The sequence below is a fragment of the Eurytemora carolleeae genome, unplaced genomic scaffold, assembly GCF_000591075.1.
Source record: "Eurytemora carolleeae unplaced genomic scaffold, Eaff_2.0 scaffold572, whole genome shotgun sequence".
NCBI lineage: Eukaryota > Metazoa > Arthropoda > Copepoda > Calanoida > Temoridae > Eurytemora > Eurytemora carolleeae.
In genome coordinates this window covers 131,718-157,641 of record NW_019396478.1, presented here as the reverse complement: position 1 = coordinate 157,641, position 25,924 = coordinate 131,718, and the positions used below count along the sequence as shown (strand labels likewise).

At 33.3% G+C, this 25,924-nt stretch overlaps 2 protein-coding genes across 2 annotated transcripts; both read right to left on the bottom strand.

Moving 5' to 3' along the window:
• Window positions 1-12,314, bottom strand: LOC111704006 (protein phosphatase 1A). The gene is made up of 14 exons (XM_023476111.1): window positions 12,192-12,314; window positions 11,497-11,563; window positions 11,069-11,127; window positions 10,862-10,924; window positions 9,919-9,999; window positions 8,882-8,954; window positions 7,328-7,389; window positions 6,860-6,928; window positions 6,315-6,506; window positions 4,543-4,659; window positions 2,856-2,909; window positions 2,371-2,448; window positions 2,103-2,195; window positions 1-75 (listed from the first exon to the last, which is right to left on the bottom strand). The coding sequence occupies exons 1-14, from the start codon at window positions 12,279-12,281 to the stop codon at window positions 1-3; spliced, it is 1,173 nt and encodes a 390-aa protein (XP_023331879.1). The 5' UTR covers window positions 12,282-12,314.
• A 1-nt stretch (window position 12,315) lies between these two features.
• LOC111704014 (probable isocitrate dehydrogenase [NAD] subunit alpha, mitochondrial) lies at window positions 12,316-25,721 on the bottom strand. Its single transcript, XM_023476124.1, has 10 exons — window positions 25,587-25,721; window positions 25,058-25,176; window positions 23,895-24,085; window positions 23,015-23,107; window positions 21,950-22,001; window positions 20,306-20,370; window positions 19,525-19,600; window positions 16,317-16,451; window positions 15,797-15,934; window positions 12,316-13,818 (listed from the first exon to the last, which is right to left on the bottom strand). The coding sequence occupies exons 1-10, from the start codon at window positions 25,684-25,686 to the stop codon at window positions 13,720-13,722; spliced, it is 1,068 nt and encodes a 355-aa protein (XP_023331892.1). The 5' UTR covers window positions 25,687-25,721; the 3' UTR covers window positions 12,316-13,719.
• Window positions 25,722-25,924: the final 203 nt, after the last annotated feature.

Genomic DNA, 25,924 nt, shown 5'->3' with positions numbered 1-25,924 from the left:
CTAGTTATCTTCTGCAGCAGCGTTCCTGGCATTGGCGAAGAGCAGCGATGCTAAGGGGTTCGGGCAATCATCTTGCTGAAACAAATATTTCACTTTAAAATAACTACAGAAGTTTCATATTTTAAGTTTGACAAGTTAGATTTACAACGGTATTCAACCAAACTTTGCCCGATCAGGACTAAATTAGATTTACAACCGTATTCAACCAAACTTTGCCCGATCAGGACTAAATTAGATTTACAACGGTATTCAACCAAACTTTGCCCGATCAGAACTAAATTAGATTTATCTGTTTTTCTCTTTTAAACTAAATAATTTTCAAGTATTATCTCTCTATTCAGTGTAACCCGGACTTGCGAATTTAAGACAGAAACAAAGGAAAAACTATCTGAATTTAACCATTTCTGAGACAAAAGCTTCAATATTATTGATAAGTCACCATTGTAAATCAGACATGCTACTCTTAAAGCAGAGTCAATTTAATGTACAACCCACCCCCTGCCCCTGAAAAAATGAAGTTTAAAGTGTAATGTTAAATAAGTTTGTTCTCCAAGGGTAGGTAAACATAATTTCAAGCGACTCTAAATTTTAACCGAAACATGCTAAATTTCCAAAGATATCTTTATTCCTCATGCCCTTCACATACAAAACATATATATTGTCCCAAACTTATCACCACAAACATTTTCAAAACATAACTTATCATCACAAAACATATCACCTATAAAACGTATCACACTCAAAACTTATCAAAAAAATTCATGATCTAAAATTTCAAATCATTGAAATGTTCTAAAAAATGTTTGAAAATCCGTGAATTTTCAAGAGAAAATTCGGTAAACTCAGAATTCTCAGTTATCTGGCCCCTGTTCTCCGAGATGGAGGCTAACTTGTTTGTGAAGGATAGCCTGGGAGTAGGCGTTCCTGGAAACCAGAATAAGAGCAAACGAAGGTCACAGAACAGAGAAGACCTGAAGACTATGTGTGCAAGCTTCAAAAAGTGTACCCTTGACCACATATCTGTTCAATAAATAACAAATTGATTTGTAGTTATTTTGATAAGTTTTGGGTTTGATACGTTTTTTAGGTTAATAAGTTTTGTAGTTTGATATATTTTGCAGTTTGATAAGTTTTGTAGTTAGATAAATTTTGAAAAGATATGTTTTTGATATATTTTGTGGTTTGATATATTTTGTAGTTTGATATATTTTGTAATTTGATATATTTTGTAGTTTGATATATTTAGAAGTTTGATATATTTTGTAGTTTGATATATTTTGTAGTTTGATATATTTTGTAGTTTAATATATTTTAAAGTTTGATATATTTTTGATATATTTTGTAGTTTGATATATTTAGAAGTTTGATATATTTTGTAGTTTGATATATTTTGAAGTTTGATAAGTTTTGTAGTTTGATAAGTTTTGTAGTTTGATATATTTTGAAGTTTAATAAGTTTTGTAGATAAATTTTGAAAAGATATGTTTTGTGGTTTGATATATTTTGTAGTTTGATATGATTTGTAATTTGATATATTTTGTAGTTTGATATATTTTGAAGTTTGATATATTTTGTAGTTTCATATATTTTGTAGTTTGATATATTTTGTAGTTTAATATATTTTAAAGTTTGATATATTTTGTTGTTTAATATATTTTGTAGTTTGATAAGTTTTGTAGTTTGATATATTTTGAAGTTTGATAAGTTTTGTAGTTAAATATATTTTGTAGTTTGATATATTTTTGTAGTTTGATATATTTTGAAGTTTGATAAGTTTTATAGTTTGATATATTTTGAAGTTTGATAAGTTTTGTAGTTTGATATATTTTGAAAATATATGTTTTGTGCTTTGATATATTGGGAAAAGATATGTTCTGTAGTGATGATACGTTTAGTGACGATACGTTTTGTATGTGCTCCCCTTTTACAGATCAACAATACAAAATTTAGTGTGGTTTTTCTATCAATTTGTTTTGCTCGTCACGAATCCGCAAATCCATTATGTTTTGCATGATTGATACCGTTTTGAATCGGACTTGCTGCTTTTTTAACATGGAGCCTAGTGAAATTTTGTCCACTTTAAGAATTGACATATTACTCACACTGGATTCATATTTCTCCGGAAGCAGTTTTCTGTAAACTTCTTCAATGAAAACCTTCTTAGAGGCAAATCCTCCACCGGGAGCAAATCCTGTACAATATTACTGAGGTAAATATTTTTTTCAAAATATTAGTTTCTCTCCTCTCTTCTCAACCAATCAACCTATCAACCAATCAACCAACCAACCAACCAATCAACCAACCAACCGTTAAAAAGTCGATCAATTCAACCAACCAGCCAATCAGTCAACACTTCAATCAATTCAATTTCAATAAAAATTTACCTGTAACTTTCTTCTCCAGTAGTTCATTTAACTGCTGGTCAGCCTTAACTGCCGCGGGATCAACCTATTTAAAGATTAATTATGAATAAAAAGTTTTCAAAGCCGCCGAAAAGGATTTTTTTTTACCAAATAAAAAAATGCTTCAGTAAAAACTTGTAAATGCAAGTTAGCTTATATTTTAAGAAGAGCATGCAGATTTAACAACGATACTCGTCCAACCTTAAACCGATTAGAGATGAACATGATATCCTTATTTTTGTCTCGGAATTCACTAGAGTTTCTCTATTAGAATGACTTACGGATTATTTTTTCACACACAATTGTATTGCTGTTGAGAATTCAACCCTTTTTACGCTGGAAAACTACGATATCTTCCATATAACTAATCAGATAAACATGGCACCGTTGCAATCTCTTTGATTGGATTTCCATGATAATACGTGGACAGTATCTTTAATAAAAAAGATTTACCTTGGGGGCAGCGGGAAAGGCGATGATAATAATGCTCATGTTGTCTCGGCTCCCCTGGATAATAGGATATTTGTTATTATGGATCTGTTAGTTGTTAGATCATGGTACTGGACCAGTTGTTAACATGGTACTGTCGGTTGTTAACATGGTACTGTCGGTTATTATCATGGTACTGTCAGTTGTTATCATGGCAACTGTGAGTTGTTATCATGGTACTGTCGGTTGTTATCATGGTACTGTCGGTTGTTAACATGGTACTGTCGGTTGTTATCATGGTACTGTCAGTTGTTAACATGGCACTGTGAGTTGTTATCATGGAAACTGTGAGTTGTTATCATGGTACTGTCGGTTGTTAACATGGTACTGTCGGTTGTTAACATGGTACTGTGAGTTGTTATCATGGCGACTGTGAGTTGTTATCATGGTACTGTCAGTTGTTAACATGGTACTCTCAATTGTTATCATGGTAATGTTAGTTGTTATCATGGCAACTGTGAGTTGTTATCATGATACTGTCGGTTGTTATCATGGTACTGTCAAGTTGTTATCATGGCAACTGTGAGTTGTTATCATGGTACTGTCAGTTGTTATCATGTTACTGTCAGTTGTTAACATGGTACTGTCGGTTGTTATCATGGCAACTGTGAGTTGTTATCATGGTACTGTCAGTTGTTATCATGACACTGTCCGTTGTTGACATGGTACTGTCGGTTGTTATCATGGTACTGTCAGTTGTTATCATGGCAACTGTCAGTTGTTATCATGATACTGTCGGTTGTTATCATGGTACTGTCAGTTGTTATCATGGCAACTGTGAGTTGTTATCATGGTGCTGTCAGTTGTTATCATGGTACTGTCAGTTGTTAACATGGTACTCTCAATTGTTATCATGGTACTGTCAGTTGTTATCATGGTACTGTCGGTTGTTATCATGGTACTGTCAGTTGTTATCATGGAACTGTCAGTTGTTATCATGTTACTGTCAGTTGTTATCATGGTACTGTCGGTTGTTATCATGGTACTGTCAGTTGTTATCATGGAACTGTCAGTTGTTATCATGTTACTGTCAGTTGTTATCATGGTACTGTCAGTTGTTATCATTGTACTGTCAATTGTTATCATGATTCTGTCAGTTGTTATCGTGTTACTGTCAGTTGTTGTCATGGTACTGTCTTTTGGTATCATGGTACTGTCAGTTGTTATCTTGGTACTGTCAGTTGTTATCATGTTACTGTCAGTTGTTATCATGATACTGTCAGTTGTTATCATGATACTGTCAGTTGTTATCGTGTTACTGTCAGTTGTTGTCATGGTACTGTCTTTTGGTATCATGGTACTGTCAGTTGTTATCATAGTACTGTCAGATTGGTTCAGCCGTTTTGACGCTTTTAGGATAAAAAAACAGACAAACAAACAGTCAAGCAAAGTATAAATTTAGAATTCTAGACTTGTAGGGCGCTTTGCGCCCCCTTTCTAATTCAACTTTTAATTGTTGCTATAGCTTTGTACAATATGAAACAATAGCTAAAAAAAGTTTACGGATTACATAATACTTTTTCGCACATTTTCAAAAACAACTTAAATCAAAAACTTTTGGACACAACATTTTTGGGCCCGAGCGGTTCAGCCGTTATGACGTTTATTGGACACAAACGGACAGACAGACGATATGGAGATGCTAGCTGACCTTGTTTAAGCAGGTATCAATAACTTCATTGCAAATAGTTTCCAAGTTATCAGAGATCTTCATTCGGGCGGAGATAAAGTCACAAATATCCTGTAAAATAAAACATTTTCTGAACAGCTTTTAAGCATATCAATAGAAAGCTAGGACCCAGGGAATACAGTAGCAGCAACGCATCAAGTGTTTAATATGCACAAAGCCATAGTTAAAACATTTTTATTTTTGGAGGTCATTTTAGGTCGTTAGAGGTCATTAGATGGTCAAACACTAGATTTATTGCTGCTACTGTATTCCCTGGGTTCCTATCTTTCGTTGATATGCATAAAGCCATATTTAAAACATTTTCATTTTTGGAGGTCATTTAGGTCATTAGAGGTCATTAGAAGGTCAAACATTGGATTTGTTGCTGCTACTGTATTCCCTGGGTTCCTAGCTTTCGTTTGATATGCATAAAGCCATAGTTGAAATATTTTCTATTTGTGGAGGTCATTAGAGGTCATTAAAATTCAATTTTATTTTATTTTAGGAATTTCGATCACTAACTAGGCTTGCAGCCAAAACAATTGGAAGATTTGAACCAAAAATGAAGGCAGCCCCTCCCCCTACATCAAATGTGCCATCTCCACCATCCCCTTAAACCAATAACGAGTGTTGATTGCAGAAACCGAACAGCCAAGTAGAAGCCATGAAATTTTGCACGCAATTAACAAGATAACTCTTAAAAGAGAGGATTACGCAGAAATCAAGAAATGCTAAATCAAGAAGAGCTCTTAAACTTTCTATAAATTAACTTCAGAAATTAAATACATATTCTTGCGCGAAGCGCCCTCTAAGGCTAGAAAGAAGGGCGCGAAGCGCCTTGAATTTCTAGTTATATATAAATGATGAAATGATAAATAAAAAAAAAGAATAAAAGCAGTGCTCATGATTCGCAAAAATATGCGGATCCACGGATTCGATCCAAAGAGCAAAATATCAACCAAAACACACTAAAAACCATATTTACTCTTAAAATATAAATCTCAACTGTTAACTATTGAAAGATTAATAACAAAAAAATCTCCAATTAGTTCATAAAGAGTCACTATAAAATAAGAATTTTTAAATTTTAAAATTTTTCATTTGATCAAAATAATAAGCAAATCTTGAACAAATTTTCAGGAACTGATATTATACTTTATAATGAAAGAATGAGAAAATGAAAGAAGGAAAGAAGGAGAGGATGAAAAAAGAGAAGAATGAGAGGACCAAAGAAGAAAGAAAGAAAGAATGAAGAAAGAATAAGAAGACGAAAAGATAAAAGGAAGACAAAATGCGAATATGAAAGGAAAAGAAATGAGAGGATGAAAAGATCAAAGAGGTAAGGATGAAAGTATGAAAGGAAAAAAGAATGATGAAAAGAAAGAATGAAAAAAGGAGAAAGAATGAAAGGAGGAGAAAGAATAAAAAACAAAAAAGAATGAGAGGATAGAAGGATATAAGATTGAGAGGATAAGAATGAAAGGATGAAAAGATGAAAGGATGAAAGGATGAAATGATGAAAGGATGAAAGAATGAGAGGATAAAAAGATGAAAAGATGAAAGGATGAAAGGAAGAAAGGATGAAAGGATAAAAAGATGAAAGTAAGAAAGGATAAAAAGATGAAAGTAAGAAAGGATAAAGAGATAAAAAGATGAAAGAAGAAAAGAAAGGAGGAAAGAAAAAAATAATGATAAGAGATGAAAAGATTAAAGATGAAAAAAAAATAAGAATATATCAACTAATTATCAATTACAAAAGCAAAAGAATGACATATGAATAAAAAAACGATTCCCAAAAACTTAAAAACTAAAATAATAACAAATAAAACCTTGATGAAGAATTCTGGTTCCGGAGATACAAGTTGTTCAGTTGGTCCCTTGCCTTCAACATTCTTGTACTCAAAATCCCCCAGTGCTCTAGATACAGCCAGAGAACCATTTACTCGCTACAAAATACGCCACTTTCAACACCACAGTACATGCACAATATTACTCTAGTTTAAATTTTACGCATAAGTATAATAAAATCGTATTTATCTGATTATACATTTGAAATTCAAAACATTTTCAATCAGTGGAATTTGGCGTAGGTCAGAACTGGAGTATAGCGAATTTGCGTAGGTCGAAAAATACACTACCCTAATACATCTAAAAAGAAAAAACAGCTGGGATCAGAGTCCTAGGAAGCGCTAGAAGGGTGAGCGCGTTACCGTAACTCTATGTTTGGGAGCAAATTGCAGGATGGAGGCTATACGGATACGGTCCCCCCCCCCCATGCTATAATGGTGTATTTGTTTTCCTGAATCATAACAGTACCACCGGCATTCTGAATCCTTTCTCTCTCAGGTTCATTGGAGGGTTTATGATCCTAAAACGATTAATATTGAAGAAATGTAAAAACTTTTTATCATAATTTCTGGGATCAAGCCAACACATTAAATAATGACAATAGAAAAAAATCGGACACATTAACAAATTTTTTAATTGTTTGAATTTTCTCTCAGCTTTTATTATTGCGGTAAAAAAAGTAAGAACAAAGAATCCCATAAATTTTACATTTTGCTTACGATAAAATCAATAATTATTTAAACTATTTTGAAGTAATTGTTACTTCAAAGTTGTATTATGAAGTCTTGAGAGATGTTTTTAATTATATGTTCAAAAAAAATTACGCAAAGTAACGAAACATCTCACTTCACCATAGAAGTAAATAATGTATTTTGAATAGAATAAAAATATCAAGTTCATTTTTGACGAATTTCCCAACCTGAGTAGCCAGAGCTGGTTTACCGCTGACGCAGAAAACTCCTCTGCTGTCTCCACAGTTTGCTACGCAATATTCATTCATTCATTCGTCACAAAAAGTTAATTCATTTTACTTTTTGATTTGAATGAATACTATAACTTGAAGTGGGGTTGGATTGCTAGTGTGTGACACCAGTTCTTAGTTTACTGAAGTTAAGCACAATTGTCCACAGCCTGTAACTGGATTGGTGTCTAGACTGGTGTTCACGGGTTCGATTCCCGCACTACGCACAAACCTTTGGTTTCAAAAATATCTGAAGTTGACATCAGATTAAGCATTTAAGACCACCTGACGGATGTAGGAGGACAAGAGGGGTGGCTTTTAAAAACTCTCGCAGGGAAAAGGTGCGTGCTTTCTACTCAACAGGAAAGAAGCTTAAATTGGATTGATCCAAATGGATGATAATGAAGATAGGAAGGTGTACAAGGAGGTAAAGGCTAAGGTTGCCAACTATAGGTACCTGGAGGTATCCAGTCCGGACTTACAAATGATTGGGAGCAATGAGTGTGGTGTTTCTCGTCTGTAAGGCACCCGGGCCTCATTTCTTGTAGATGAATAAAAACCCATACAAAGGGTGGCCAAAACTTTTTTGAACCCATCCGTACAAAAATCCGTACATTTTAGAAGAAATCCGTACAATCCGTACAATTTTCGAAAAACAATCCGTACAATCCGTACAATTTTTTTTTTTTAAATCCGTACANTTTTTTTTATTTTCATGAAAAATTTGCTGAAATGAGTGAAAATTTAAAAAAAAACGGTGTATTTTCCAGGATAAAATCCGTACAATTTGAAAACAAATCCGTACAATCCGTGCAATCCGTACAATCCGTACAATTTTAGGGTTCAAAAAAAATCAATCCGTACAATCCGTACATTTTGGCCACCCTGCATACACGGCCAACCCAACTTTCGCGATAGAAAAATTCCGAGATTTGATCCCAACAACCCGTTCATGTACTAAAAAATCTCATTAAAAAAACTTTATTTGAATAGTTGCTAGGGAAATCCTAGGCCTCTGACAATATATCCCGATCAACACTGCAATGGTCAGCAGCTCCCGGCTCCTCATGGCTCACAGCTTATTAATTAATTTTTAGCTTTTGATTTAGCGGAAATTTCAATTACAGGAGGGATATTTAAACCATTTGAAGAATTGAACATACACAATAATTACTCTTTAAAAAAAAAAATACTGAATTACAATTTACAATTAAATAAAAACTATTTTAGTCTGTTAAAGATAAAGATAAAGAGTTAAATATGAAAGCCCCCCCCCCATATGGGAGAACCAGACCGCCCAAGGGGTTCAGTAACTTAAGCCCTGCCACCCCGGCCTCCAAAACACATAATGGAGAGATACTACCAGGAGGCGTGGCAGGATCAGAGTCCAGAGGTGTATCTTACCATTTAAAAAATTCGGCCCTTAAATTGGGGTTTCATGATATGAATTGAATAGCACATGAAACAACGAGAGCGCAAAAAGGATGAAAAGAAGTATGAATGAATGAATGCCTAGAATAAGATATTTATCAGTAATGAGAGCACAAACAGCTGTTGTTCCCGACTTATCCTCACCGCTGGCAACCTATAAAAAAGGCAAGGTCAAGTTCAAGGTCTTTGTCAAGTTCAAGTTCAACTGAAAGCACATAACTACTTCCTGGAGGGGTGGCAATATATCAACAAAACCATAGAAACATTTTTGCGGTCAAATATTCATTTTAACTGTCAACTAATGAGATGCCAAATCATCCTATGGCCGAATTTAAAGAATTTGAGCGGCGGTTTAAATTCAAGCCGCGGTTTAAATATGGTTGGTTCCGCTTTAGATTGTATCAAATGTTTCAAGATTTAAGCCGGCGCTGAATTTAAACCGAGTTTTGGCCGATTTAAACCGCGGCTCAAATTCTTTAAATTCCATCTCTGGTCGTTTAAATTAATTTCTTAAAGAAAAAGACGATAATTTTGAAAAATTCCAAAACTTTGGATCCAAATATCTTACAGATCTATAACAAAAATAAGATTGAGGTCAAAACTATTGTTTGGGCTTTACTTTAGCAACTGAACACGAAATCCACTAAATATAATTTGAAATTGGAGAGTTTAACCCTACTTTAATCTCTTAGGATGTACTTTCAGTTGTTTTGTCTCTTTCCTTATCTTATGGTCAACATTTGGCATAATGTATGAATAGCAGCAACTTTTTCCTAATTTTTTATGTTGAACATTTAATTTTCTTAAATTATGTAAAATTTTGACCTTGGCAAAAGATAAATGCAAAAAAAAAAACACAAAAACCATGCAGAAACGCGTTCTTAATTTTTCTTTCTTTCTTAGGGTTGAGAAATAAAGATGTTGCAAAATTCTATAAAAGCAAACTGAAAAATAACCGTTTTGTCAGTTTTTTTTTTTTTTTTTTTTTTTTTTTTAAAAAAAAAAAACAAAACTAAAAATTGCCAAGATGCTGGGGGGGGGGGAGAGTAAGCATCTTAGCACTGAAGTCGTAGATTTATGATAAAAAATTTCACTCAATGGTGATTATTAAAACTCACCTCAGGAATTTTCCTCAGCTTCTCATCTAACTCTAGAAACCCTTTGAGCATCCCACGCTTTACAGCATCAGTCATTTCATCCTAGTTTCCAATCAACAGTTGGTTTACTGTTGCATTTTCATATTTTTTGTTGCATCTGGATATCTTTAATTGCATTTGGATATCTTTAATTGCATTTGGGTATCTTTAATTGCATTTGGATATCTTTAGTTGCATTTTGATATCTTTTGTAGTAGTTAGATATTTTTACTGTCACACTTGGATATCTGTTGCATTAGGACATCTTAATTGTCAAATTTGGATATTGTTATTGTCGCATTGGATATCTTTACTGTAGCATTTGGATATCTTTACTGTAGCATTTGGATAAATAGTCGCAATTGGATATTTATATTTTCACATTCGGATATTCTAATTGTCGAATCTGGATATTTTCCCCCACTTAAAATTAAATAAGGATTTAGTTGTGTAATCTTGTAAAATTAGAAGGAAAATGTAATAAAGAAACAAATTTAAAAAAATCCTAAATAATTCAGTAATTTAACAATTTTAAAAACATGAATGATAAAGGAATCATGTTTTCAAAGCATGTCGATATGGGTATCAACAGATGTGTTATGAACCGCTGAAAACTGTCCGTTTTGATATCTTAAAAATAAGAATACAAAAATTTTTTAAGTCTCAATTTTAATTATTTTTCAGTGTTTAGAGATGGACATTATAATACCAATCTTAATTTATTTCAACGAATTTTTTATGGTTTACATAAGTGATTTTATTTACCACCCCCCCCCCCAAAAAAAAAACATCTCAATAGGTTGGAAAATTTAAAAAAAATATCGAAATCCTTTGTTAAACCAAGAGAAGTGGGGAAAGGTGGATTTTAGCATTTTATAAAAAAAAGTGCCACCAGATTTCACCCTTATTTAACAACCGTTATTTCCTTGGACAAAGTGTGTTCTTGTTGCAATGAACAGGTAAAATCATCATTAGTCCTGCAAAGAAATAGAGTTCATTGGTCCTGCAAATAAATATGATTCATTGGTCCTGCAAATAAATATAATTCATTGGTCCTGCATATAAATATGGTTCATTGGTTCTGCAAATAAATAGAATTCATTGGTCCAGCAAATAAATAGAATTCATTGACTCTAAAAACAAATCTAACTCTGGACCCAGCATGACCATCAAATACTCCGAACCAAGAAACTAAAAAATCATAATTTTTGTTTAATTTTTAAATATTTTATCTTTACCTAGATTCTTAGGGGTATATGTGTTTAAGGAGGGGTAATAATTTAAGATGCTCTGAAAACAATTAAAAAATTAAATAGGCATCAACAAAAAATCTTTCTTTAAATTCTTTCACAGTTTACAATCAGTTTCTGTGAATTAATGATGAATTTTGCGATGTGTTCCTTTAGATAAGTTTATCTTTGAGATTAGTTCCTTTAAGTCAGTAATAAAGTTTGAAATCTGTTCCTTAAATCAGAGTTTGCGACCAGCTCTTTAAATCAAATTTTCCAATCTGTTCCTTTAAATTAGTGACGAAGTTTGCAATCTGTTCCTTTAAACTACCTGTTTCCTTCTGATCAGGAATTCCTATAATTGCCGAATGTGCATCTTCCATTTCGATTCTCCATCCCTGTAATAATAGAATCGTTAGCTGGAGATCCAGAGAATTCAGAGATTTTCCAAACAAACCCATTCAGCTGTGGAGGGGGGGGGGAGAAAATTATTTGTAGTGATTAGGAAAAATTGGACATAAAAGTCAAGTTTGTTCATACTTTTTTATACTTCATTTGTTTTCTCTTAAAATCATTTAACCTAATTCAGTAAAAACGTTAAAAAGAATTAGCAAGCATATATATTATACAAGTTCAAGGAAAAATAAGATGTTTCTATAAAAATTTACACCCCTTTATTTCACAAAGAAGTAAAACATTTAAATATTGATTTATATCGCATAAACTAACTTTGTCCTGCGACGGAGATTTTAATCTATATGGTTTGGAGTAAATTACCCCCACCCCCTCTTTTTATAATTATTTACACCTTCTTTACACGGAAATTAAGAGAAATTTACTTTACTAAGGGTTCCTGGAAACAAAATTGGTTGAGGGAAAACGTGGTTAAATATATGCGAATTGGCGAATTTTTTCACAAAAACTTCGCAGGGCAGGTCGTTACTTTATTTAATTGTCCCAAGGGACGTGATGGGTCGGTAATGTTGATCAAAGGGCGGTAAACCTAGTCTTCTTGATTTTATTAACCTGCATAGAGGAGAGACCATATCTGAGCCCACCTCCAATCTTGGACTCATTATATTTCTCCGTCTTAGGTTTATCTAAAAAAGCTCCCATTTTAACTGTCAAGTCATGGACATGGTAGGTTTTCTGAAACAAGATTATAACAATAATGATGAAGAAACTGGATTCTACAGATTTTAAAGAATTTTTTGTTTTTGCTGGGGAATGGTCAATTTGGCCCTAAACTAGTGCTAAATAAATAATTGTGCTAATCTCCAGTTAACAGATGAGAGATCAAACGGAAAAAGATTTTGCTATTACATTTATTTGTTTGTTTTTAGTTTTAAATTTTTATACACTAGTCTAGTAGCTCTGTGTTTGAGATTCTAATTTTGTTTCATTAAAAAATAATGCCACTATTTTAAATTATCTTTGGAAATCTACGAAAAGATTTGGTGTGAAATCGCCAGAACAAAAAAGAGCATGATTTTTTGTTTGTCTAAGAAAACCATAATACTGGTTAAAACATGTTTTTGTATACACAATACTTATTAAGGTGTCCACAAAAGAATACTAATTTTAGAAAATGGCGCGCGTGATGAGCATGGTAACTTTTCCCCTTGTAATTCCTAAAAAAAGTCGGTACCTCTTAAATTCTAGGAGATAATCGCCACCAATTATTCAATTCAATCAAATAATTATCAATTTCTTCGTTTTCAATCAGAGAATTCCTATCTGTTGATTTTTTTTTATAAAAATAAATGAATTCGGTTCAAAAAAACCGTCCCCAAAATGCTTGTTTTCTAGAAAAGTACATTTTTAGCGGTTTTTTTGGATGTAGCTCGATTAAAGTTTGAAAAAAAAAATGTCAACGGATTTTTATCTTTCTGGACAATTGCGAAGAAAATGATATGTGACATGATATATTCAAGAAATATTTGTTGGGAACTGTGTAGGTCTTTTTCAAACTTCAGCAGCGATTATGTTTTTTACTTTTAGAGATATTGACGTAAAAATTTAGATTAGGGCTTACGGTACACATTAGAATGGGAAAGTCTACCGCGCACATCTATTTTCAAAAGTTGGTTATCTTTGGACACCTTAATACTCATACTGTATTATACCAGTGTTCACAATACTCATACTGTATTATACCAGTGTTCACAATACTCATGTACTGTATTATACCAGTGTTCACAATACTCATACTGTATTATACCAGTGTTCACAATACTCATACTGCATCATACCAGTGTTCACAATACTCATACTGTATTATACCAGTGTTCACAATACTCATGTACTGTATTATACCAGTGTTCACAATACTCATACTGTATTATACCAGTGTTCACAATACTCATGTACTGTATTATACCAGTGTTCACAATACTCATACTGTATTATACCAGTGTTCACAATACTCATGTACTGTATTGTACCAGTGTTCACAATACTCATGTACTGTATTGTACCAATTGATGAAGGACTAGAGAATACAAAACCTGCGTTGTATCACGTGTGGAAAAATGGACTAAACTAGTTTGTTTGTTTACATTGATTCAATCTTTTTAATAATTTCATCAGTAAACTCGGAGCACTTCCCTCTTCCTCCCAGATCTCCAGTTATGACTTTGCCTTCTTTTATCACCTAAACAATATAAATATATGTTTACTTAACATAACATTATAATTTGTTTAAAATGGTTGAGTCTTTTTTGAAAATTAAATCTTAAAATAGATTTTCAAAACAGAGATAGTTCTTAAAAATTCTTATCTACATTTCCAAATTTTGATCTTACTTTTTCCGAAATCAAGTAACAACAGGATAATATGGCTAACATCGATACTTCCTTTTCTAACATCGATATCCCCTTTACTAACATCGATATCCCCTTTTCTAACATCGATATCCCTTTTCTAACATCGATATCCCCTTTTCTAACATCGATAACTCCTTTTCTAACATCGATAACTCCTTTTCTAACATCGATACCTCCTTTTCTCACATCGACATCCTCTTTTCTAACATCGATACCTCCTTTTCTAACATCGATACCTCCTTTTCTAACATCGATATCCTCTTTTCTAACATCGATATCCCCTTTTCTAACATCGATATCCCCTTTTCTAATATCGATATCCCCTTTTCTAACATCGCTATCCCCTTTTCTATCATCGATACATCCTTTTCGAACATCGATACCTCCTTTTCTAACATCGATACGTCCTTTTCTAACATCGATATCCCTTTTTCTAACATCGATATCTCCTTTTCTAACATCGATATCTCCTTTTCTAACATCGATATCTCCTTTTCGAACATCGATACCTCCTTTTCTCACATCGATATCCCCTTTTCTAACATCGATACCTCCTTTTCTCACATCGACATCCTCTTTTCTAACATCGATACCTCCTTTTCTAACATCGATACCTCCTTTTCTAACATCGATAACCTCTTTTCTAACATCGATATCCCCTTTTCTAACATCGATATCCCGTTTTCTAACATCGATATCCCCTTTTCTAACATCGATATTCCCTTTTCTAACATCGGTATCCTCTTTTCTAACATCAATATCCTATTTCTAACATCAATATCCTATTTCTAATACCATATCCCCTTTTCTAACATCACCAGCAACTTTTCTAACAACGATATCTCCTTTTCTAACATTGATATCCCATTTTCTAACATAGATATCCCCTTTACTAACATAGATATTTTCTGACGTTGGTATCCCCATTTCTAACATCTAACATCGTATCATTGAATCAATATTCCGTTTTCTTACTTCGATATCCTATTAATATCCACTATAAAAATGATCGATATCCCACATGCCTATCTCGATATCCTCAGTGCACAACAAATTTGTCATTAGGATGAAATACTGATAAAAATAATTCTAGTGCAGCTAGATAGCAATATACTGCTAGGAGGGGGGAGGGCAGCTAGATAGCACTACACTGCTAGGAGGAAGGGGAGGGGGGGCTTATCATGCTTTCTCTCAACTCAGGCCTAAAACTGACACTTGGCTTAGGTCTGACTCATTCCAAGCCGAGCANNNTGGGGGGTTAAAATGATAATTTACCAAATCTTAGTGGAAAATTATTTGCTCAACTTAAAACCTACATTTCAGCCCCCTACCCCCTCCTTTGCGATAAAACATAAGTACATATCTGCATTTGACAAGTTGTCAGTTCTACGAATAAGAAAAATAGTTATGAGGCCCCACCTCCTCCCACAGAGCGTTCATTAAAGAAAGGGGTGGGGGGAATAAATAAATTTAATCACATTAGGATTAAATTAAATTTCACATTTAAAAAAAAAAAAAGCTAAAATGAGGTTTAATGATAACTTTTGTTATGTCTCAAGAGGTCAGAATTTGAGTATGAAATATAGTTCATCTATAACACATAATCTTGATCCGACAGTTAACACTTAAGAATATTTAATTTCAGGATAATATGCTGCTACCTCACAAGTTTTCATTATTCGTGTCATTGGCTTTGAAAAATGGATATCCTGAGGAGGATATATGTTGCAACTAACTGGATGGTCAAAGGATTTACAAAACAAAAGTTTTTTTTAAATTTCGCAATGAGGAACTCCGAGTACACACCTGGAATGCTGCTGCTTCAATTTTATTAGCGTACTCTGGCAGCTGCATATACCGGAGCATCATTACACTGGATAGAAGAAGAGCTGTAGGGTTGGCTTTATCCTGCCCGGCAATATCTGGAGCAGTACCGTGTACAGCCTGAATATATAATGTAAATAATTGTATAGCAATATCTGGAGCAGTACCGTGTACAGCATGAATATATAATGTAAATAATTGTACAACAATATCTGGAGCAGTACCGTGTTCCGCCTGATTATATAATGTAAATCATGGTATAGCAATATCTGGAGCAGTACCGTCTACAGCATGAATAATGAATATATAATGTAAATAATTGTACAGCAATATCTGGAGCAGTACAGTGTCTAGCCTGAATATATAATTTAATTTAAATAATACTAAGTTTACAGCAATATTAGGGACAGAACCATGTACAGTATGAATATAATTTTTAGCAATATTGATAACACATAATGAAAACAGTTGAAAAAAAGAACACAACAGAAAGTAATTTTACCTCGAAAATAGCTCCGTCAGTACCAATATTTCCGGAGGGCGTAAGTCCCAGACCTCCGATCAAACCAGCGCAAAGGTCAGATAAGATGTCTCCGTAAAGATTAGGCATAACTAGAACGTCATACATACTCGGATCCTAAACCAGAATAATTATTGTTAACCTTCACGTTGATTAGGGATTAATTTTATTCTAGGCCCTCCGGTGTCCCTGGTTGTACGGGGATTATAGGTGTTGTACGCTGACCCGGCCCGGCGCAGAGCAGATGTACTGTCAGCTGTTGTGTACTGTGGCCCTAGTGGGGCCAGTCCGCCGGAAGTATCTTCAGTATACTTTCAGATCGTGTTGGTGTAACATATGCTGTACAGTGTACACTATTGTTTCATTTTATAAAAGTTCCGGTTTTTAGTTTTTTTCCAGAACTTTCTCAAGAACACCTGGAACTATTATGTATTAAATTTTATTTTATCTACATACTTTTTCAATTTTTATTTATTTCCTATTTCAAATTTATTTATTTATGTACTTATCCACTTTTTCAAATTTTCAAATACCCTCCTCCCTCTCCCCTCTGGACCTAGCCTCCAAAATTGCCTCCATCATGAGAACTGGAGTTATCCTCGAGTCTGTAAGCACTGTAGAACAGTGCATGACTAGATGGCCAGCGCTAGATGAGGCAGGGGCAAGGGGTTCAGATGCGACCCCTCCATCCCCCCCTACGCTCTGGCCTGCCCCACGCTCGTACTCTCTGCCACCTCAGTGTAAGTCCCTTCCCCTTATAAAACTTTTAAGAATTTTTGATTTTATCTTTATTTTTTTAATTTTCCTCCTTGGACTCAATTACATGGGAATTACATCTTATCTGTCTCTTTTTACAAGAATTATAGTTCTTCTCCCCCCCCCCCTGTTTTAAAATCCTCTCATTATTTAGAGATATAATAGAACTCATTTTTCTTTGTACTCAGAGTTATATTGGAACTCTAATAATTACCTTTGCTCTCAGAGTTATAATGGAATTCTGATACTTACTTTTGTTCCCAGATTTATAATGGAACTCTGGGCTCTCTCATTGAACCCAAAGTTATATTGGAACTTTGGAACTATATTAATGAATTAAGAGTTATATTGGAACTCTGGAACTATCTCAGTGAACTCGGAGTAATATTGGAATTCTAACCACCTCACGGCACTCAAGAGTTATAATGGAACTCAAGAATTACCTCAGTGAACCCGAGAGTTAAATTGGAACTCAACTCAAGAACTATCTCCTTGAACTCAAGAGTTCTATTGGAACCCTGGAATAATCCCAATGAAATCAATATTATATTGGATTCTGGAATTACCTCCAAGAGCTCAGGTCTTTAATGAAACAAAGAACTTTAATCTCTCTTTCCTAGGAATATGCTAAATTCTCATCGATATTTGCTCGAGAGCGTGAGACCTTTAAGTCATATGTGAAACTATATGATAAACAATAAGAAGATATTGTCGATTTTCTTTCTAAAACAGTGTTAAATATCGTTAATTTCTTTCATTGTCTTAAGACTATCTGAGAACTTTACGAAGATATCATCGATTTTCTTTCTAAAACAGTGTTAAATATCGTTAATTTCTTTCATTGTCTTAAGACTATCTGAGAACTTTACGAAGATATCATCGATTTTCTTTCTAAAACAGTGTTGAATTCCGTTAATTTCTTTTATTGTTTCAAGACTATCTGAGAACTTTATAAAGATATCATCGATTTTCTTACTAAAACAGTGTTGAATTCCGTTAATTTCCTACATTGTTCCTATAGTTTAAAAATTAGCACTTTCGATTCATTAAACTTCAAACAAGATGTAAAATCGAGTTAAGCTGTTGTTAACAAGCTCAAGTAAACTGTTTATTATCAGAAAGATAAGGATTACAGTTTCTAACATTGCATAAATGTTCTATCAATTTCTTATAATGGTAGAAGTAGCTCCACGAGAATATATTTTGCTAGAATTTTAAAGTTTGGGTACGAGTAAAAACGTCGGACGGTACAAACATAAGACTTACAAACGTCGGACAGTACAAACGTCGGACCAGTGCAAACGTCGGACCAGTACAAACATCGGACCATTACAAACGTCAGACTGGTACAAACGTCGGACCAGTACAAACGTCAGACGGGTACATTTATAAGGAAAAACGTCGGACTAAGGAGGAAAAAATACATTTGAATTTTCAGATTAGAATTCTTGTAAATTCGCAATTTTCTCTAAAAAAAATTCCCAATGTTTTTTTGTTAAAAATTCATAATCTCACAAAGTCTGGATACATGGACGAGGAGACTGCTAACTATATTGATTTTAAGCAGGGGGGACGGCACCTACTTGATTCAAATCAGTTTGAATATAGGGTTACAAAGAAGAAACCCAACAAAACCTATTACCAATGCATTCAAAGGAAAAACAATTCTTGTCCTGCAGGAGCAGTTGTAAACAATGAGAATGACAAGATTATCATTTTCTTGGGAGAGCATACACATGCCAGTGATCTTTTGAAGAAAAGAGTACGTGAAATAGAAAAACAAGTAGTTAAAGAAAGCTCTAGAAATAAGCAATAAGTCCACGAACTGTTCTTGGAAACATCTACAACATCGGGTTGCAAAGATATAGGGATTAAACTGTATGCTCTTGTAGAATTCATAGTTTAAAATTGTTTAATACAATGGTCCATTCAAAATCTACCAAGTCCGACGTTTTTTCTTATAAATGTACCCGTCCGACGTTTGAACTGGTCCGACGTTTGTACTAGTCCGACGTTTATACTGGTCCGACGTTTGTACTGGTCCGACGTTTGTGCTGGTCTGACGTTTGTGCGTCCGACGTTTGTACTGTCCGACGTTTGTGGCATCCGACGTTTGTGCGTCCGACGTTTGTACTGGTACCAAAGTTTGTACAACGTGTTTGAATTAAAAAATAATCATGAGTTGAAATTTTTCTTTAAATCACAAAATTGTTAGACAAACCATATCCACGTTTAACCGCCGTTGCCACTCAATTGAATTCAAAAATGAAAACCTAAATGAAGGGAGGCGAGGTATAACGTATTTGAGCTCACTTTTCTTTTTCGAGAGGGTTCGAGACTTTTTTTATGAGATTTTTAACCAGAGCGTAGCGAGGATTAAAAATCTCATCAAAAAAGTCGAATTAAGAATTGTTTATGTAGTTCTTAGGTTTACCTGAACCATATTTAAGCAAACTGTGTCCAGATATTTTTCTTCAAATCTAATTTCAGGATATTTTTCAGCTGCCTCTCTAGAATAATAACACTTATTGTTAATTTTAATAAAAACCCGGAAATATTTAATTTGAAATTGGCGGGTGGTAATAATTTTACAGATTTAGGGAGCAAAAGAGACCTGTAAGTTTTATAACCAATGAAGCATTAAATTTTTTTTAAGTGCTGATCATCAGCATGCATAACACGAGGTTATCGATTTATACCACTCCAATCATATATAAGCACATAGCAGAGGGTTAGAATTGGATATTAAAACAACATTAGGATTAAAGACGATTCGTTGGCAAGTAAAGATCGCGAACAAAAAACCGATGTTAATGAATTTTTTTAATTAACTCAATAATACCTCAAGCAAGCAAGAAACTAAATTTCTTCATAATAAATAGATAAGGGAAATGAAGATTTTTATTAAAACACTGCATTCAAAAAACATAGAATCGTAAATATTCGTTAATTATTTAATTAATTAATTCTATAAATCAGCATATCGGCATTTAAAGAGGATTTTTTGCAACTATTCAAATTTTTGGGATTTTAAAAATGCTGAATATCATTTGTGGTCACGGTCTAGACTTGTGAGCCTGATATTCTGCGAAAACTCCTGTTTTCAATTTTCTTATTTTTAAGGCACATGAAACCTAAGGTAGAGATGGGGGTCCAATACCGAAACTAGTCAAAAATCGAACACTCAATGTTTAGGATAACGATTAATAATAAACCTGCAACATCTGAGGAAAAGACCATCCGACATCCGCATAATATTAGCTTTGTGGACTGCAGTCACCTGTACATCAGGGGTATACGTTATGAAGAGGGACCAGGGGGAGGGGAGGTCTAGGGTTAGACGGGAAATATACACTATACAGTAGTGTCGAGTGTTTCACAAAATTTTAACTTAATGATTTTTTTCCATATTAAAATAAATATTCAGAAAAAAATTTATTTCAGCAAGCGAGGATACCTAATTTAATCTTAAAGGAAGTGACGGACAATGTATGGTAGTTGAACTGAGAATGTAGAATTGTTCAGAATATATTTAGGAATAATTTAAGACCTACGAGAAGTTTTTACGGTGCATATTTGTTCAGCAAGATGTAATATGCACTCTTTGCAATAGCGCAATTTCAATCTTTAAAATCCTCATAGATTTTTTTAGTTTTGAGGGATGATTTTGAGAATCGGTTTTAAACAAATTTTTACTAACGACGACAAAAATGTAGTAAAAAATTCTACAGTTAACTAATAAGAGGTTTAGGAACAGGTTGAGAAAATAAAAATTTACTATTATCATCGAAAAAAAGTAATGTTGTTCAGTTATTCGTTTCTGTACTGTCTCAATGTTCAAACATTTTCTGTAGATTTCGTTGAATAATTTTGAAAAGACGACATTTGAAGAATTTGAAGAAATCTGCGAACAAATTCATGAAGAATAATAAATTCAATATAATGATGAAAAGGAAAAAATTGATTCTTATATTAATTTATTTCCATTGAGAAAGGTTCCTCAAAATCTTATCAGTTTACTTAAGAATTTATTTTACATTTTTTGTCGTCGTTTTATAATTATTCTAAAACAAAACAATTCTCAAAACGTAACCACCCAAATTCATGATGTTTGAACGTCGACTCTGCGCTAAAACTCGGTAATTATTTATCAATAAAACATGTTGCAAGTCTCTTAACAAATTTCTCCACAATACTACATTCTCAGTTCAACTACCATAGATTGCCGATTACTCCCATTAAGTCAGTCCTTAGGATTCATTCAATTTTGATGCGGATCCGGATCCTGGATCCTCACTGGAAAGAAATGAATCCGGATCCGGATCCAGAGCTGAAAACTTTAGAATGAAATATCCAGATATCCCGTCGAATAATTAATCTGGAGTTTAAATTCATGTGGAGAACAAGCAATATTTAATCTGGATATTAAGGATTTAGGAGCTTCTCTGGATATTTCATTCTAAAGTTTTCAGCTCTGGTTATTTAAAAAAAAACTTACTGAATTTTATTTAACAAGGCAGAATTTTCAAATTTTGTCCTATTTCTTAATGAACCATACATAAATCAGGACATTTTTGTAATCTCTTTTTCAATAGTTCAGATTTGGGGTTGGAGAGTAAATTTTCTTTTTTTGCAGTTTTTTATCGATATGTTGCGCCTTGGATCCGGATCCGTGGATCCACATATTTTTGCGGATCCGGATACAAGAAGCTAAAATCTTGCGGATCCAACAGATCTGGATCCTATGCACTAAGGATGTAGAAATGATTTTACAGGAAAAATATCCACTATCAATATTCCAGGTAAGTGAAATGTCCAAATGAAGTCAACTGTATAAAATAATTTAAGACTTGTATAACCTTGCTTCTTCCGTTGTTCTTAGCATATTCAAACGCATATTCAGCAACTCTCCTAAACATTGAATTAAAATTATTTTATTCATTTTTATTTCGGAATTTTTAAACTCACTTTTTTCATGCTTAAAGGGACTGTAAAGGGAAAATGAAAGGGGTATAGGCTGAAACCTGAGAATCTGAGGAGTTGATTGAGACCTATCAATAGTTCTAATTGATGTTCCTATCTCGAGAAATTGTTATAAAACTGTGTCAAAATTATACAAAAAAGTATATATGTAAGATTTTTACAAGATTTCTAGTATTAAACAGATAATGTTGAACAAATACGCAACCAATCTGAAAACGACGATATCCCAGAGGAGACTGAGAATCATAGGGTTGCTCCTGTTATTATTTGAATTTCATAATTTTTCATTTTTATTAGATATAATTGATAATGTTTTTTATACGTCTGTATCACGTGACCAGTATACTGCACTACAATTGAAGGGAGTTCTAGTCACATAATACGGACGTATATTTTACATATATATACGTTTTGGTATAATTTTGACACAGTTTTAAGTCAATTTCTCGAGACAGGAACATCAGATAGATGTCTTACAGGTATCGTTTAACTCCTGAGTATCTCAGGTTTCAGCCTATACCCCCTTTCATTTTTCCCTTTAAACTTCACATCAGAAAATACACATAACATTATCAGCAAGCAATAAGATTTGAAGGTTTCGAACAGATATAAGAGAATACAAAGATCTATTAAAGGCTAGAATATGCGATATTTTCCACAGGAGGTTCCATCAAGTGTACAACATCCGCAAAATATTCCTTTTCTTATTATTTGTAATTACTTGAAAACGTAAATTGAGCAATAGCCTGCAGATAGAAAAGCACATCAGCACAAAGAGATGAACACCAATTATATAATATTACGAAGCCTAGTTTCAATTAATTCTCTCACTAAGTTCAGATCAGGGTGTATATTTTTATGAATACCCCGGACCTGGTTTATTTATTCTTTTTTATACTTTTAACTCAAAATAATACAGATTCAAGAATCTTGATGAATACCTAGATGCGTTTTCTGTGATGAGCTTGATAGACTGAACGACCCCGTCAACAATCTCGTGTTCGATACCAGAGTACTCACCTTCGGTATTCTCTCTACAATCACAAAAACAATTCAATTTTAATAAATGGGAACGTAAACATCTTAAAACCCTTTATTTCTCAATGAAAAAGAAGAAAAAATAGAATTTTTGAGCAATGATAAATTAAAATTTGATGAACTATTAAAAAAATATAGTTTAAAAGAAGTGTATTAAATTAAAATAAAATTAGTATTAAATAAAACTTATAAAAATATTATAGTGAGACACAAAAAACATGGAAGAGGAAAGGCCTAATTAATTATCAAAGTGCTAAGACAGTGCTAATAATCTATTTACTTTTTATGCGGATGCGGATCCGCCCTGGAAAAATGGATCCGGATACAAGGGTTAAAACATTTTTACAAGATTTACTGAAACTTCCTTACAAAGCAGAAATGACAATTTTGTTTTCTTTCTTATTTTCGCTTATTTCTGTGCTTAAACTTAAACCATTGAGAGATCGGGAAATTTTATTATCTCCTTTTTTAAACAGTTCAGATTTGGGGCATGAGAATAAAACGTGTTTTTTTTCTTCAGTTTGCCCCTTGGATTCAGATTCGTGGATCCGCATATTTTAGCGGATCCGGATCCAGGAAGCGAAAATCTTGCGGATTCAATGGATCCGGGTCCTCAGATATTTGAGCACTACCAACACGAAAGTCAAAACGTAAAAATAAGATGGCTTACATTTACTCTTCCAAAGTCCTAGTTCTACGGGCCCATTGTAAAATAATTAACCAAACATAAATTTTATAATATTTTAAAAATGAGGAAAAATCAATGAAAAATGAATTTGTTTCCTGATTGTGACAACATCCACATCATCATACAATGTCTTGAACCCCTCAATGGACTTGCAGGGACGTACGTTTGCGTACAAGTTGAACTCCTTCCTCAACTGCAGGTTAAGGGACCTGAAACCCTTGCCAATAGGGGTCATCAGGGGACTCTTTAATCCGATCTTGTTGCGGTTAACGGAGTCAATGGCGGCCTGAGAAACAAGATATTTACCTTTTAAATTCAAAGTACACGATAATAATAAAGTATGCAAATTTTAACTAATAGAGTATTAAAATGAAAAATAGGACATACACATGAAAAGAAGAATATAATTGTAACATAAAAAGTAGGATATAAACATAAAAGTAGCAGTGCTTAGGATCCATTTAATTTTGATGCGGATCCGGATCCTGGATCCGCACTGGAAAAAATAGTCCGGATCCGGATCTTTAAGATTTACTAAATTTTTATTTAAAAAAATAATTAAAAAATTTTTTGTTTTATTTTTTTTTCGCTTATTTTTATCCTAAACCTTTATGAACCATTCAGAAATGAGGAAATTTTTATAATCACTCTTTTTTCATAGGTTCAAATTTGAGTTTATGAGTAAAAAAGCGTTTTTTTTTTTGCAGTTTTTGGTTGGTTTTTTACCCCTTGGATCCGGATCCAGGAAGCCAAAATCTTGCGGAACATTGAAAATTAGGGTACAAACATGAAAAGTAGGATAAAATCACGAAAAGCATGAAACTTGGTACAAAATTATGAAAAATAAGGATTGTAAATAGTACGTGAAATTAAGGACAAAATCATGAATAGTATTAGTAGGAATTGTACATAGTACATGAAATTAAGGACAAAATCATGAATAGTGTTAGTAGGAATTGTACATAGTACATGAAATTAAGGACAAAATCATGAATAGTATTAGTAGGAATTGTACATAGTACATGAAATTAAGGACAAAATCAGAAGAGCAGGTATTGTACATAGTACATGAAATTAAGGACAAAATATGAATAGTATTAGTAGGAATTGAAACTTAAGGACAAAATTATGAAGAGCAGGTAATGTACATTGTACATGAAATTAAGGACAAAATCATGAATAGTAGGGTATATACATGAAACTAAGGACAAAACCTTGAAAAATACAACAACAAAAAAACATGGACTGAGTTTATCACCTGGGGAATTCCCATTGTTCCGTCGGCATTTCTGATCGGAGCAACATCAACAGGTTCCCAGGCAATCGGAACTTCGGCAGCCGCAAAGATCTTTTGGACAGCTACTGCAATTTCAGGGCCTGCAATAAAAATTAATCTTAACCAAATTATTTTAAAACTTTAATTTAAGTATGTGGGGAAGGCAAATTAAATGTTAACTAATTTCCTTTAATTGAGCGCATTTTGGACACCCAATTGAAATGAAACGAAACATTTTCGAGCAAATCCAAGGGTAGTTTATGATTGAAAGTTTCGCCTTGATGAACTCATAACTTGAGAACCCTGCAGATAAAATATCCTTAATTCCTTGTCTGAAAATTGAATGTTTGTACTGTGGTTTCCAAAAGATTTGTACTGTAATAAAGAAAATGTACATTGTCAATCATTTTTTAAATAATATCTTCCTCAAAACAGGTTTTAAAAGGTTCGATGAAAGGGCATTAAAAATAATTACAATCCAAAGTATTCAGTCCCTTTCAGCTAGGCTTACCAATTCCGTCTCCTGGAATGAGAGTAACAGTCCTAATGTCTGACATGTTACGGCGGCAAGGACCGGCGGCGGCGGGCAAAAGGCGTTTCAACAGAGACATTGTATCCAGCTGAATAATAATATTATTTGTATAATAGAAAATAAATGGTGCTCCTCAAATAGAGTATACAATATAAAAATTTGCTGATCAAACAAATATAAAATAAAGAAGAGCTTCCAATAAAATTTCTACATGACAATAAATCAAATCACCATGGCATCAACATAAATATAAAATAACCATGCTTGACTTCGCAAACGGTTATCACAGTAAAATCATGTAAATAAATTTTATTTTT